Source organism: Leuciscus leuciscus (assembly GCF_965113295.1).
Source record: "Leuciscus leuciscus genome assembly, chromosome: 15".
NCBI classification, from domain to species: domain Eukaryota; kingdom Metazoa; phylum Chordata; class Actinopteri; order Cypriniformes; family Leuciscidae; genus Leuciscus; species Leuciscus leuciscus.
In genome coordinates, this window is record NC_138739.1 from 7,884,360 (window position 1) to 7,900,507 (window position 16,148).

Here is a 16,148-nt window from a genome sequence, read left to right on the forward strand (position 1 = left end):
TTTTCTTGCCTTTATCAATAAAGTTTCTCACTCTGAGGTTCAAGAGTCTCTCATGATTTATTCAGAGGAATACAAACTTTATGTATATTTGAAATATTTCAGCAGTGTACCGTATACAGCTTTATTTCTACTTTTTTCACAGGTGCATCTTATAGCCATTCTGTAAAAATGTTTTTATTTTATTTAATATTACCAATTATTATTATTATTATTATTATTGCAATATATTCCGGTATAAACAAAATATACAGCTAAAATATTATTTTTTTTAAATGTTTTTAAATTGTATTAACTCATAAAACTAACTCTGTTACATGTTCTAGTTGCAGATTTACTGCAAGAAAAATATACAATACTGTGTAAAGTTCGTGTTACAGATCACATGCAGAATCACATCATTTTCTTGTTTATTATCACGTAAAGGATCTCAAGATAGTGATTTAAAAAATTTTTTTTGCATTTTAATAACAACAAAACATAATTTACATACATGAGTGCATATAACCATACATGTCAGGGGTAAACAAGGAGAAAAAGGAAGAAAGAAAGAGAGAAAAAGAAAGTCATTTTACAGAAAAAAAACAAAACAAACTTGAAACTATTAAACAGCTTTGTAGATGTCCTTGCTTTTAAGTTTTTATATTTGGATATTGTTTGTAAATATATTTTAATATCAATTTTAAATTGTTCAAAATTTGGCATTTTTTTCATTCCATTTGACTTAATGTATATAATAACAAGTCAAGTCAAGTCATCTTCATTTATATAGCGCTTTTAACAATGTAGATTGTTTCAATGCAGCTTTACAGAGATAAGCGTATAATTTAAGGTAACAGAGATTGTTTTGGCTTTATAGCGGTTCTTTAATAAAGTTATTTTCCAGCTAAAGTTAGTTTTGATTGATTTGCTTCCGGCCATTCTTTGTGTTTTTGGACAAATGAAGGTAAGTGTCTCTGTGTCATTTCTATCAGTTTAATTAACAAATAACCGCAGAGCATATTGCAATATTCCTGTTTAAAGTGTGTATGATTTCATTCCGCAAACTACTTTAACAAACTTGTTGAACATATATTTGGCAGTGTGCGGTATAATATGTGTTGTTGTTGAACAAGTTTTATGGTTTCCAGAGTCTCTCTTGTTGGTTTTTTTTTTTTTTGGTACTGTTAATAAAGTTACTCTTGTGTTCTAAAATTTCATAATAAAATGTAAAAGACAGAAACTCCTACATTATGAACAAACACTCTCACCGTCCTTCTCAGGTGTATGCTGGTCCGACACAGGATCATTAATACTAACTCAGAGTATTACAGCCTCACCCCGAGGGCGGCTCTATAGTCTTCAACACTATCACTGTCTCTGCGATGGTCTTTTGAGCGTAGGAACATTAGTACTTCTGTTTCTCAGCTGCGCAGCAAATACCATTTTAAATATTTAGTATAACATGCTTTATCCTGCATATGTGTCTGCTTGTGTTCATCAATAAAGTTTTCTCTCTGAGGTTCAAGAGTCTCTCCATTGCTGTGTTCGAAATCCCATATACCCTCATTCACTGTTCCCTACATTACTCCACTAATATAGTCCACTTTACTCCACTAATATAGTCCACTTGAGGGAGTGAATGAAAACGAGTAAGTGAAGGGCTGCTACTTTTGCATAGTTTGCGCTGTTTAATAATTAATTGAAACGTAGCAAACTGGCCGCTCCAGTAGTGAAAAGATTTATCCTGAACTCTGCTATGGAAACTAGCATGTAAACTGTAATTAAACAATTGAATAATCAATTAAAAAGGAATTTATACCTGTGTGACATTACACTGGACCAGCACGGGTTTGAAAATGAATGGATGATTAATTCAGCTGCGGCACCATCTTCTCATTCAGCGCGCGACTCTCACAGTGCATTATGGGTATTCTCTAGCCGTTGAGCGTCCATCAGGATTGCGTTCAGCACCGACAAAACGTTGCACAACGTTTTTTAAACAGAAACGGTGATGCGTTGAACACACTGTTCTGATGACGCAAGAGTTGCAACTATGGCAGCTGAGAAGGCCATTCTTTGTGTTCTTTGTGAAGAATTTTCGGAGCCTGATGAAGTCGGTATAAATATGTGTTTAATACTACAAAATATGCCCGATGTTACAGTTACTGCACTTGCTGCCCAGAACAAAAGAGAACATCCCAATCGAGTGAAGGGATTGCTGAAACTGAAATGGAAGCACACATCTTACCTAATTCAGACTAAAACACATCTATTTAGCCTCACATACTGACTTTATTTGTAGTTCATACTGTTTTAATACCCTGTATTAACTTTCTCATTTTTAGGAAAAGCACTTAATTACCATTGTTTATTTCTATACCAAATGTCATACACTTGCAATGAAGCTACAAATATAAACAACTACATCATTATGTTGATATCCTATATTTTTACAATAAAACTTACGACAAACATGTCTTCTAATATCCTCAGTTGTTGCGTATACCGAGCTGCACATAGACAGTGGAGCTGCATCAAACAAATTTGTAAATTACTTTCCTTGAACCCATTGTGCGAGTTCACTTTAATACCGCGTGCTTTATATACATGTTGCTGCTGATTGGACTGCAGTTCTGACACACCCACCAAACAAGAGAAAACGTATCTCAAACGATAGATATCATATAATAAAGGCTAGATGTCTTACGGCGGAGTCACTTCCGGCATCACCGGCGGCCATCTTACCACAGGGAAGCTGTGAATTAAGGTGAGTGATCAGCATGCACACAAATCCTCTTATCTCGCTGAAATCTTGACGGATTTACAAACGGTTTGGTTTCTTACAAACGTTATTAACGTGGCTATAATTCTTTCATATAGAAGTCCATTGTTATAATTATTCATATGCAGTGTCATAACTACATCTCTGACCTTTATAACAAACCAAACCGTTTGAAAATCGGTTGAAAATTGAGCAAGTTATGGTTATTTAAAAGTACATGCACCATGTTATGAGTGAGCGAGCACACTGTGGTAAGATGGCCGCCGTGTGCGGACGTCGACCTCCATTGGCCAGCAGCGCGGACGAGACATCTAGCCTTTATTATATGATATCAATAGGCTCGTTTGATATGCGCCTTGCCTCGCCTGAAATGTACGCGAGAGTAGGCGGCTGCAGTGAGGGGAGGAGTGAAAAAAGCGCAGGCAAGCCGGACAGTTCTCTCTTCTCGCAGTGGATCTGACACCTGTGAGATCAAAGATGGATATCGCGGGATTCACGCTCGTGCACAGTGTTGCTAATAAACTGGATGGAATTTAAGTTCTGTTGCTTTTATATGAAAATAAATAATGAACAAGACACACAAAGTACGTATTTAATTCCATTCTTTAATACAGACATATGTGTTTTCTGTTTAAATAAAAATTATAATGCATAACCCATAGAGATGGGGTTAGATAGTTTGGGAATATTCACACATAACGTACAGTATACACATAAAACATGGTATCAGAGTTTTAAAATCTAAATTTTTAAAAGAGAACATACATCACGGTTGTTTAAGCCAATGATCATTAAGCTGTGTCGTCAGCAAGTCGTTTCCCATCATGCTTTTGATCAGCGCAGTCGGTGGAGAGCAACTGCGCGCGACTGCAGAATTCGACACGTCCGCCTTGCGCTCGCGAGAGTTTTTTGACCGCACTCGGACACATTTCTAACCGGCATGCATCTCGCGCTGATCACCGGTGATCTCAAACAAGCCTAGTGAATGGCTCCTCCGCCCTTTCAAATAGCCAATAGCGTTTAGTTTACCTCACAGACTGCAAGGGAGACCGGGGACAGTTGCAACACTTTTTGCATTTCTCTCAGTTACTCAGAGACTATTTGGACTAGACCAACCAAATTTGTATATATTAAACTTGCATCTGTCTGCTAATTACCCATACCATTTAAAGATGATTATATATGACATATCGTTCACAGTATTTATTTGAATGGAAGAAGTCAGATGTTGCAACTGACCCCGACCCAGGGGACGGTTGCAACACGTTAAAAATACCTTAAATTTCATTAATTAACTTAAGCTTTTTGTCTCAATGGAATTCTGAAAATATTAACTGTTTTAGGCCTACTATAATATTATAGTATTATTTATTTCAATAATATTATTGTAGCCTATAATTAATTTATTTAGTCATATTTATCAAATAACAGTTATTGAGTTTTGTTTGTTTATGTGTAGAACATAGGCCTACATAGATTCAGTGTGCAGGAGTTACAGATGCTATTCAATCTCTCCATATTTCAGTGTCAGACAGGAAGAATTGAGCAATTTGCAATGCAACAAACTTTTATTAAACATGCAATTTATAACTTGTTGCAACCGTCCCCAACCCTATCAGCCATGACAGAACGTCATATGCCTGCTAGACACACTGACTTTGACACATGCTAACCGTGTCACTTAGTCTAAGTGACTTAGAAGTCAACAAAACAATAATTCAAACTAAGTAAGTTTTGATTAATTCATACAAAATTTCAGGACAGTATGACAAAAAATATATCTCATGAAAAAATTTACTTTCATACCTCCAAAACAAGTTTTGTTCAATAAATGCAGCAGCAGATGTTGAATATGTCTACTGTCTTCTTAGTGGGTGGAGGGTCTAACTGTGCATGTACAGTATGAGTGTCATCACTCTGGCTTGTTTCTGATTGGAGAAAAATGACATGTTGCAACCATCCCCATGTTGCGACTGTCCCCGGTCTCCCCTACTTGACAGCACCATGGAAGCAGCGCTGATGATACGCTGGATTCAATAGTAGAGGTCTGAATAAACTCTAACCATTTCATTCTTAACCACCGTACAGTTGGAAAACGGAATAAAATATTATAAAAAATATTATTTAGACATATTGCTCCCTAACGGTCACTTTGACCAGGTGGTGTTTATAACATAGGGGGCGGAGCTTTAGATTCTAGAGAGCATTTGATTTGACAGAAGATGTGATGAGAATAGGGTTGCCAACCGTTCCGTATAATACGGAATCGTCCCGTCCCATAAACAAAAGAAATATATTTGAAATATATTTTCAGGATATATTTTGGAATATATGCAAATATTTGAAATTGGCCCAATAAATATATTTCATACTTATATTTCATATATTTTTGTTATATTTCAGAATATATTTCAATGTATTTTTTTAATACGGAATCGTTCAATATGGAACAAGACTTTTATGTGTCAAATACTTTGTTCCGTTTTTTTGAGAATCAGTGCAAAAAATCCATGACAGACACATAGCTTCTAATATATGTCAGACTATCAACGAAGACATTTGTACCCAGCTAACACAAATACGTGACTGTTACGTAACTGCAACGTAATCTGGTGACCAAACTTTCGTCGTGGCGACGTAACTGGTTACGTCGTGGCAACCGGAAAAGTGAAATTCCTGGATTCGTTGTCACGACGTAACTTTGTAACGTTGTCAGTAAGTAACGGCGACGTCGTGGCAACGTTGTGGATTGACAGTCGTGTGTTGGTAACCAGTTGGTCATTTTAGTTTTTAATAATATGGGCGGACATGCAGTGGTCTAATTTAACTTGTCCTCATTGGCCCAAAACTATTTTATAGACTTTTTTAACGGCATATGAACGATACAGACTCAAAATTTGGTTAATTCAGTTCATTTACTATAGAACAAAGCACAAACAGCAAAAACAGTATGCAAACAGGTTATACATTTAAATGAACAAGGTTTTCCCCAAAAGCTTGAACATCTAACTACTCCTACACATCTTCATTTCGGTGGCTTGCTTTGCTAACAAAGCAAGAATAAGAAAATAAAAATGCAAGAAAAAAGAACAGTTGAGTGTTTTCCCATTTAACATTTAAATACACAAAGCAATTAGCACTGAAAGATAGAATCTGTATAAGCAGACAGTTTTGTTTAAAAATCGTTCATATATTTTTCTAAACATTGTCACAAAGTTATGTTGTGGCAAGTGCTTTATTTCCTTTTAAAATAATTTGATAACTTCATGACAATGTATCACTATTCACTATATTCTATAAAACCTTAGTTTGAAATCTTTTTTTTGGTACATTTAATAATACATATTATTTAGTTTTTCTTCTCCTGAAGTCGTGATTACGATGTCCATTTTTTTAAACTAGGAAACTAGGCCTATTTATGATTATTCCTGAAGGCAGCATTAAACCCCCAAAATGTCAGGTGATGGTGCAACTGTCCGAACAAATGAACAGACTAAGAAAACAATTTAAAATGGTGTCTTAATAATAAAACATTAACTATGCCATCATTTTAGGTTTGAAGCCTTTCATATAATTGTTTTTTATAAATATCAGTAGTTTTAAAGCTGTTGAGGTAATTGAGAAACTTTTGTCCAGCAATTTGTATATTCTCAAATGTTATTATGAATTTACAAGGTAATAACAGTAAACATGATAATGCATCGTCCAGAGGAGCCTAACTGATCTCTTTGGCAAAGTGAAAAAGCTTGTAGAGCTCTCTCAAATACTGATAAAAACTGCTAATTTCAAGTATGGGTAGGTTGGTGGTACACTTTCCATGTCAGGTGGTACAACTAAAATACATAATATTGTTGTTGTACCACCTGACATAAAAACTTAAATTAGTTTAAACACTTTAAAATATCATTTAACATCTGAAAATTGTTTAAACACATTGTCTTCAAGAGTATTGATGTCATTAGAAGTCTTCCCAAGTGAGGCTGGAGCCTGGATCCGACCTGGAGCTGCTGTAATCTCTAGTCAAATATGCTGAGCATCCTGAGATAGAAACAAGGAGACAACAGGAGAAAGATTAGCATTGCTGCTGTTCATATTATTTCAGGCAAAAGATGGTCATGTGAACTTTTTACTATTTCATCATATATAGTGCAAGATTATGAGATGTGTTAATTGAATGCTTGGCTAAAGAGATGTGTCTTTAATCTAGATTTAAATTAGGATAGTGTTTCTGGGCCCCAAACATTATCAGGAAGGTTATTCTAGAGTTATTCCCTTACATTTTATTGAATTAATAGGAAATCATCTGATTTTAATGAGAAAACATGGCCTAATGAGTCAGCATTTTAATATTTGAAGACTATACATTCTTACAGTGCAAACGTCCTAAACATTTCTGAGTATTATCAATGTTGAAAACAGTTGTGCTGATTAATCTTTCTGTGTAAACCAATGTAACAGTTTAATCCATTTTCTTTCCTCTCTCTCCAGGATTCATTGTTAAATAGACCCAACATATAAACAGTAGTTTACACTACTGTTCAAAAGTTTGGGTTCAATAGAGTAAAAAAAACAAAAAATAAATATTTTATTCAGTAAGGATGCATTAAATTGACCAGAAGAGAGAGTAAAGATTTCGGTTTCAAATAAATGCTGCTTTTTTTCTTTCATTCAAATAACCCTGAAAAACACAAAAATATGAAGCAGCACAACTGTTTTCAACACTGATAATAATCATAAATGTTTCATCTATGGTTTTAGTTTTACTTATTCACTTATTCATATTGCTCATACAGTGTCACTTAAGTTTGGATGTCAAAACTTTCTTAAAATAAATTAAACAAACAAATGTAAATGTAAATATGAGAATTTAAAAACTAAGAAAATAACAGATGCATGTTGATATACAGTAGGTGACAAAATATTGTGAGAAAATGGATATGAAGTAATTTAATGAGCTTTCTTACTTCACCTGTTTCCAACTTCTCTGGCAGCAGCTTTCTTCAGAAATGTTAAAGTCGTGGAGCTTCCCTCTGTTGTAGAAGGATTATTTTGTTGCTGCTGAAATCACAGAGCTATTTTTTATCAATTTGTTAACACAAATTGAGCTAGTTTCAGCCAATTTTCACACTCCATGTAAGTGACGTCATCGAGTACGTTTATGTTAAATACATACGTTTATGTTAAATAAATTAGCTCACTTCCAAACTAACTTATTTTTTTTACAAAACTTCCAAAACCTCTCATCTACCTATTAAGATGTGATTAAAAGCCTAAACGTTCATATCAAAAGCTCAAGCTATGAAGTTAGCATAACGTTACCTCTTCTGAAAATGGTTGAGATGCTAACAGACTTTTTCCGAAGACACTAAACCATTTATATAAAGCAAATATTCAACAGAAGCGTGTCAATTACAAGTAAGAGAAGTGTCAAGAACAGTTGTGTGTATTATTTGTGTGATTTTAGAGACTAAACTCACCAGAAAGCAGTGAAAACAACAGCGAGAGACGGAGTTCAGCTGCTTTGTCAGTTGCAGTCAGTGAGGCAGGCGCGTGCGGGTCGGTGCCGCGCCGTTTCATTAACAACGTTTCATTATTTTTCGGCGCGTGCCTTCTGGAAGAAGCGTCTGTGCAAATAAAAATATATTTACGCATAGTGCGGCCTCTCTCCCACTTTATGTATTCGAATTATCTAGGCCAGCACTCTTAAAGTGGACAAGAATACACATTGAGTGAAGCCTGCTCCTATCCACATTTACCCCTAAAAATAACGCCAAAAATTCTGATCCTGATTCTACAGAAAACGAATAATTTATTGTTAGGCCTACCAAACCTTTTTAAATAAACACTGACAAAAAAACTATAGAAGTTTTAAGGCTGGACGATATGATGATATATATAACACTGATAGAAGTGATCACTCGGAATTAGACCTACTCATATTGTATTTATATAAAGCATTCTCAGGAAAATTTGCTTTATGTATTTCCCCGGCGTCGAAATCAGGCTCATATAAGTATCAGGAAACATGACTCCTGCTGCATGTCAATATACATGATCACTGGATGTTTGATAAGTTGTAAGAAACACTATATCGAGTCCAACCTTTAGTTTAATCTGATAATCGCTTGTTTTACTGGCGTGTTCACAGTTTCCCCAGTTAAATCCAGTGACCCAGCAGCTCTTCTGCCACTCAGTCCGGCTGAGGAAAGTGACGTCAGTGCATTCCCTCTATACCTCATCGAGTGAAAGAGAGCGACGAGAGGTCCTTACCGGAGCAACTCCGAAAGAGTCGTAGTGAGCAACCAGGACGATAGTGGGCAGATCCTCTCCCGCACCTGTGAGACGCCCCTGAGAACATAAGAGAGAGAGTATATGATGGACATCACGCTGGAGAATCAGGCTTTGCTATTTGTGAGGGAGTTAAAAAGTCAACTAGTTAAGACTCAAAGCCATATGTGACCCTGGTCACATGTCGCACGGGTATATCTGTGGCAATAGCCAACAATACATTCTATGGGTCAAAATTATTGATTTTTCTTTTACGCCCAAAATCATTAGGATATTAAGTAAAGATCGTGATCCATGAAGTTTTTGTAAATTTCTTATCTTAAATGTTTCAAAAATTTATTTTTGTGAGTGGATGACCTTTCAACTTTAAAGATGATTTTCTCAATATTTAGATTCTTTTGCACCCTCAGATTCCAGATTTTCAAATAGTTGTATCTCGGACAAATATTGTCCTCATGTTCTATCGAAAGCTTATTTATTCAGCTTTCAGATGATGTATAAATCAAATAATTATAAAAAAGAATTACCCAGAAGACTGGTTTTGTGGTCCAGGGTCACATTTTGCTTATTGTTGTTGTGTGTTTGAAGTGTTTTTGTTTTAGTTCTTTAACTGAGATTCATTCACCAGACAGAATTTCCTTGTACTATTATGTATAATGACAATAAAGTCCAAGTTCAAGTTCAAGTTCATACTGAGTGACATTTCTGCCATTTCTCACTTTAAAAGTCGACATCTGCGAAACACAAGGTCAAATTTTACAGTTGTAGTTTTTATTTACAAAATATCATCCTCCAAAGATCCCACAACAGCGCCAGCGCTTTCATCAACACAACACGCATGCGTCGTGGACGTGCGTTGGAGATTCATATTTTGTAAATAAAGTGGTAAATTATGTTTTTTGCCACATAATTGCTTGAATTTTTGACACAAATTTGGCTTTAGAAGACTTTGTCATAGTCCAGAAATTGAAGAACTACTTTTATTATGGGTTTCAACTTCCACTAGATGATAAAGCAGCTTGAAATGTTCTTCAAAACATCATTTTGGTTCCGAGAACAAGGGAAGTCATACAGGTTTGGTGGGACATCAGGGGGAGTAACTGGGATTATGGGTAAACTGGTGTTTTCTGGAATCAGTTACACTCACCTCTAGACTGGTAATGGCCCAATCACTGACAGCTTTGCTCTGAGCTCCACTGGTCACCATCTGAAAACCATTAGCAGTCGCTGTGTGCAGCAGCACTGGGCAAAAACAAACACATTAACTATAAAACCCTTATATAAACATACACACACGGTATAATTAATATAAAAATATGATTATAAAATAAAGTATATGTATGCATTAATACCACATATTTTATATAAATAATTTATTATAATATATAAAATGTAATATATATACACCTTATGATATATATTATAAAAAATATAAACAATCTATGTCATTCATATAATATGTCTAAAAATATCACAAATCATTTATATATATATATACACACACACACACAATTATGCTTTAACATATTATATAATTTATAGACAATTAAAAAAAATAAACTATATATATATGAAATATTAAAATACTATATAAAAATAACATGTATTGTAATATATATTTGTCTGATATGTAACAAATAAAAATGATAAATTAACATTTTATATATATTAATATTAATATAACATATTGTATAAAAAATACATTTTAATCTAATAAGATAATATATCTAATTATTAAAATATTTCATATAATAAAGCATTTCATATAAACTACAGTTTATGGTACAGAATGTTCATAATGCATATTTTCGGGTACCTTCAGCCGCTGATGAAGACCCCTGTGAGGAAGAGGAGATCTGTGTCTGTGTGTAGATGGACAGCAGCTCCTCGTCCTCCAGGGCGAAGTACACGGGCACGATGGTCTCGGTGGCCAACAGCTCCGGCTCCAGCTCCATGAACTGCTGCAGGGGACGAAAACAGACCCATAATCAGCCTCCCATTCACACGACACGCGCCTCTGAACGGGTCCTCAGTAGGGCTGGGACAATATATCGATGCATCACGATTCCTGGATCGATTCCAATTTTTTCCGAATGCATCGCAAAACGATTCTAATCTCAGTTTTTAACAGCAGATGGCGCTCTATGCTAGTTTTTAACAGCACGCTCAAATGCTAACGAAGAAGAGCGCTCGTGCGTTCAGCTGAGTCTGAGGGGCTGTTTACACGATACCGTTTTCAACCAAAAACGTAACACTTTTTATGCGTTTTGGCCGTTCGCTTCCATGACAACAGCGTTTTGTGTGCCTGAAAACGCAAAGTTCTGAAAACGGGTTTCAAAGTGCAAGTTTTTGAAAACGGTCTCCGTGTAAACGGCAAAAACGTGAATCTGTGACGACGATGACGTCATGCACATGCATATTACATGTTCAGTCTATTCTGTTTCATCGCCATCTAACGGCCCGGCAGAAAAATACTTTAATAAAATACGTTTTCAGTCGTTTTCGAGGATCCGCGTGAATGGGGATCGTTTTGACAATGGTGTCGTCCGTACGCGGAAAACTCAAAGGAAAAACTTCTCCGCTTTAAAGGGGTCATATAATGGTACATGCACTTTTACAAGTTGATTGTACTGAAATGTGTGTTAGCAGTGCCTGTACACAACCATCATACAATGATAAAAATCCATCCAGTGGTCTTTTTTTAATCTTCTTATATGTTTTCCCCTCTCTCAAATCAAGCCGTCTCACCGTGTGACACGATTGTTGATTGACAGCAGCGTTTCAACACAGACCCGCCCTCGCTCGTGAGCGAGCTGTCATCATAGTCCGCCATTGTTGATACTCTGGAGCACTGTCTATGAGCAGAATGGCGTCAGAGATTGTGGTGTCCTGTTCTTGGGTGTAATAACGAACACAGCATCATTTTGATGTTCCTAAATCCGAACCGCTGAAGACGCAGTGGCTGAGTTTGTTTTCGAAGGGAATATTTCCCACGATCAACGTCAATGCTTTCATGTTTGCGCGAATCATTTCACACACCAGAGACTGCTTTATAAACGAGGGTCAGTAAAGCTGGTTTTGCTAAGAAGCTGCTCCTGAAAAAAGGATCGGTACCAACTATTCGTGTTCCTGCTGCACTTCCAGAAGAAGAAGTGAGTGTAACGTTTGATTAACCTTTATATTAATCTTTGCAAATCGCTTGCACGCTTCATGATGAATGCGGCTGTTTACACTCAGGGTACATTACGGCATGTTTTCTATGTACAACGTTCTCAATATAATTCATAATCCCACGTTTATAATGAACAACGCGTTATGGTTATTGTGTTAGAAACGGTGTACGCACAGAACAGAGGGGCGGGGTGAGCAAAGCTCATTATCATTTAAAGACACATGCACTTAAACGGCGTGCTGAAAACAGAGCTGTTTTTGACCAGGTAAAATTTGTGTTTTCTTACAATACTAATGAGAATTTTTAATTAAAGTGTATTACAAACTTTTCATTAAGACCCTAAAGAATCATAATAACTTGTACAAAAATGGCATTATATGACCCTTTTAAGCATATCGTTGTCGTGTAAACGTACCCTAAGAATGTACTCGCACCTCAGAATGCTTTTATGACACGAGATTAATGTAAACAGCCCACTGCAAACACCCTTGTAACTCACTTCAACCTTTTCAAACTTTATGAATGATTATTTTATAGAAGGTTCAAGTGGTGTGTGTAAGGCATTAGAAGCCAGCAGATTACGGCTGTGTCTAGAGCACGCAGTGCCATCCGCTGTTAAACACTAAACTCAGAATCGATTCGAGAGAGAATCGATGCATTTTAAAATCAATCCAGAATCATTTCTCGATTCACGATGCATCGATATATTGTCCCAGCCCTAGTCGTTTGACAGCGTTACCTGCACTATGTCCTGGGGCATAGTGGACATGTTCTGGGGGAGTATGATGACCACGGCTCCCGCAGATTGCCGGAGGGCTTTCTGGTATTTCTCGAAAGAGAAATCGGCAAGCCGCATCATCACGCATCGACGGCTGAGCACCTCGGCCTCCACCGAACGAGCCTCTGTGTTTAAAATGGCATTACGGGAACCTGCGAACCAATTCGGATTATTAATGCATGTGCCACATATTGAAAAAAAACCTACCTATGTCATATTGCATTTCAATCATAATACTGAGTAATGTTAATTAACTACATGTACTTATAAAGTTACGATTAGGTTTAGGGTCAGTTACTTGTAATTATGTAGATTTACTCTTATTTCTATAGCAAGAACATGTAGTAACATGTAACTATGTCACCTTAAAATAAATTGTTATCAAATGTGTCTCTTCCTCCACTAAAATATATATAATAAATATCTGAGAAGTCCATAAACACGTGTGAAACCAGTTTTGATTCATGAATTCTCATGAAGATGAGACGTTTGATAAACAGCTGCCACATCCTAACGCTTCAATGAAGGGTTATTGTCTTCAACTAAGACTAAAGCTATTGCTTATTTAAAAATAAGAAAATCTATAATAGTATTAAATAATACTAAAATGGCACTAAAAAAAAACTAAAAAAAAAACTTAACACATTAACAGCTATGAGGGAGTCACTATGGTAATACCATGGTATTTCTTGAAGTATCTTGCAAGGTTATATTTGTTAACTAAAAAATTAACTACATTTAACTGAACTGAAATATGCACTAAAATTACTAACTAGCAAAAGATAAAAACAAACTGAAATGAAGCTAAAATAAAAACAAACTGAAGTAGTAAAAAGGACAAATGCACATATCAAAACTATTAAAACTAAAATACTAAAACTAAATTTTAAAACGTAAAACTATAATAGTATATAAATAACAGTGCTGCGTCAATGTGAGAGTAACGCGGTAAATACCGCGGTATTTAATATAGTACGACATGTAAATCTGAAAGTCCATTATTAAACCATTGATTAGTTCAAACCGACAACCATTCAGTTACGAGTCCTGGAGAACGTTTTGAACCAAGAAACACTTCAACCAAGGTAATACCATGGTACCAGTCTGGGGTGTTGTTGTTAACTGAAAGGTTGTAGGTTTAAACCCCAGCAGGCGTTGGTTAATAAACCACTACGCCACCACATGTCCCAAATACAAAGCGAGAGGTGTTAATAAAGCATTACATGGCCATTTAAAGCGTGTTGTGTCGGTTTATTACCGTAGGTTTGTCCCTGCAGGTCGTACTGCTGCATGCGGTACACACTGAACTCATGCGCCGCTTCCGCGCGCAGCGGACACACCAGCACCAGAAACAGCACCAAACTCAGCGGGAACGACCACTTCAGCATGTTCTCCAACACCTCGCTGGCCTCCTCGAACATGCTGGAGCCGGTTCGGGAGATTCCGATAGAGAGAAACGGAGAAAAAGACTGAATGAATGATTGACGGCGATCGCTCGAGCTGTCAGGCGCCGCGGTGGAGAGAGTTTCAGGCAGGCGAAATCACCGGACACCTACACATCTGCCCAACTGTAATGAGACTGACGTTTTATTGATATAGTACGTTTACCTTTTTTTACATTACAAATTGCGTTGAATACTGCTAGTTAAGCATTTTATATTTTAGAAAATAATTAAAATGTATGAAATATTGTTAATGTGCATCTTTTTGGTGTTGGGGTCCATCAGGAATATTCAAGGACTACCTCGTCTGACCTTTTTCCCCAGATTTATTTATTTATTTATTTATTTATTTTATTTAAGAACTATACCATCTGGCTAAGCCAGTGACTTCCGGGAACAGTCTGGATGACAACCATGAAGAGTATGGAGACTGCTGGAGAGACAGCTGGCAACTGGGAAGACAGTAACCGGGGCAGCGAGGGCCAGCAACCCAAACTGCAGCTTCCGTGAGGATGCACCCATAAACAAGCTACGAAAACCCCTAATGAACCATACCCCCAGGAGTGCCCGAGAGGGGGGGAGAATGAGCACTCCAACAGGACGGATATACAGGCAACGACCAATGCTAATGGAGAAACGACAATGAGTGTAGTTTGCATATGTGGCAAAGTCTGCAAGAACCGGCATGGCCTGAAGATTCACCAGGCAAAAATGAAATGTTTGACGGGGAAGCAGGTGGTGCAACGCACAGGTCTAGTACCTGGTGAGACGCAGGAGGAGCCCGGCCCGGAATCACCCCACAGTGCCCAGAACCTCCACGCCCCACAAGCTCCACCCCATGTGAGACATTCCGAACATCGCCGGGTCAAGTGGCCTGCTGCCAACAAGGAGAGAGAGTGGCTCCAGTTTGATGAAGATCTGGACCAAGTCCTTGAAGCTACCGCGAGGGGGGATGTAGACCAGAAACTGCGGGCTCTGTCAACAATGATCATCAGCATCGGAGCTGAAAGGTTCGGCATTAAGGAACGACAGCTGACCAGAGGGGTGGCAGAGCCAAACAGACGGGAAGTGAAGATCAGCCAGCTAAGGAGTGAGCTTAGACTGCTCGGACGGCAGTTTAGGAAGGCAAGGGAGGAGGAAAAGGCTGGTCTGTCAGAACTGCGCCACACCCTGAGGAAAAGACTAACCACCCTCCGGCGAGCTGAGTGGCATAGGAGGAGGGGCAAGGAGAGAGCCAGGAAACGTGTCGCCTTCATTTCTAACCCGTTTGGATTTACGAAGAAGATCCTCGGGCAGAAAAGAAGTGGCCATCTTGCGTGCACTGAAGAAGATGTTAACAAACATCTCAGCACCACGTACAGTGACAGCGCAAGAGACAAAGATCTTGGGCCATGCAAAATGTTGATAACCCCGCTGGAACCCACCGTGGCATTTAACACCAGGGAGCCAGCTTTGAAGGAAGTTGAAGAAGTCGTCAAAGCTGCTAGAACCAGCTCAGCACCAGGCCCGAGTGGAGTGCCGTACGTCGTCTACAAGAGGTGCCCCAGACTCTTGAAGAGGTTATGGAAACTAATCAAGGTCATCTGGAGGAGGGGGAAGGTGGCGCAGCAGTGGAGACATGCAGAGGGCGTCTGGATCCCGAAGGAGGAGAGCTCAAGTACCATCGAGCAGTTCAGAGTCATCTCGCTCCTCAGTGTTGAGGGAAAG

General features: G+C 37.7%; 2 protein-coding genes across 7 annotated transcripts in view; one reads left to right on the plus strand and one right to left on the minus strand.

Annotated features, from left to right (window-relative positions):
* Window positions 1-16,148, plus strand: part of LOC309476005 (uncharacterized protein) — a 220,006-nt gene that overhangs the window by 3,744 nt on the left and 200,114 nt on the right. The gene's annotated exons all lie outside the window — the stretch shown is intronic.
* Window positions 5,658-14,551, minus strand: LOC309476212 (BOS complex subunit ncln-like). 6 transcript variants are annotated; one of them, XR_014197963.1, is made up of 8 exons: window positions 14,258-14,551; window positions 12,961-13,151; window positions 10,866-11,010; window positions 10,197-10,291; window positions 9,032-9,109; window positions 8,239-8,385; window positions 7,731-7,819; window positions 5,658-6,799 (listed from the first exon to the last, which is right to left on the minus strand). XR_014197963.1 is itself a non-coding variant. In XM_082139464.1 (7 exons), exons 1-7 carry the CDS (start codon window positions 14,418-14,420, stop codon window positions 6,778-6,780), a joined length of 780 nt encoding a protein of 259 aa, XP_081995590.1. In that variant the 5' UTR covers window positions 14,421-14,551; the 3' UTR covers window positions 5,658-6,777. The 6 variants fall into 6 exon arrangements, 3 of the variants coding, with proteins under 3 accessions (XP_081995590.1, XP_081995589.1, XP_081995591.1); XR_014197964.1 differs by having other exon boundaries at window positions 7,726-7,819; XM_082139464.1 differs by lacking the exon at window positions 8,239-8,385 and having other exon boundaries at window positions 7,731-7,816.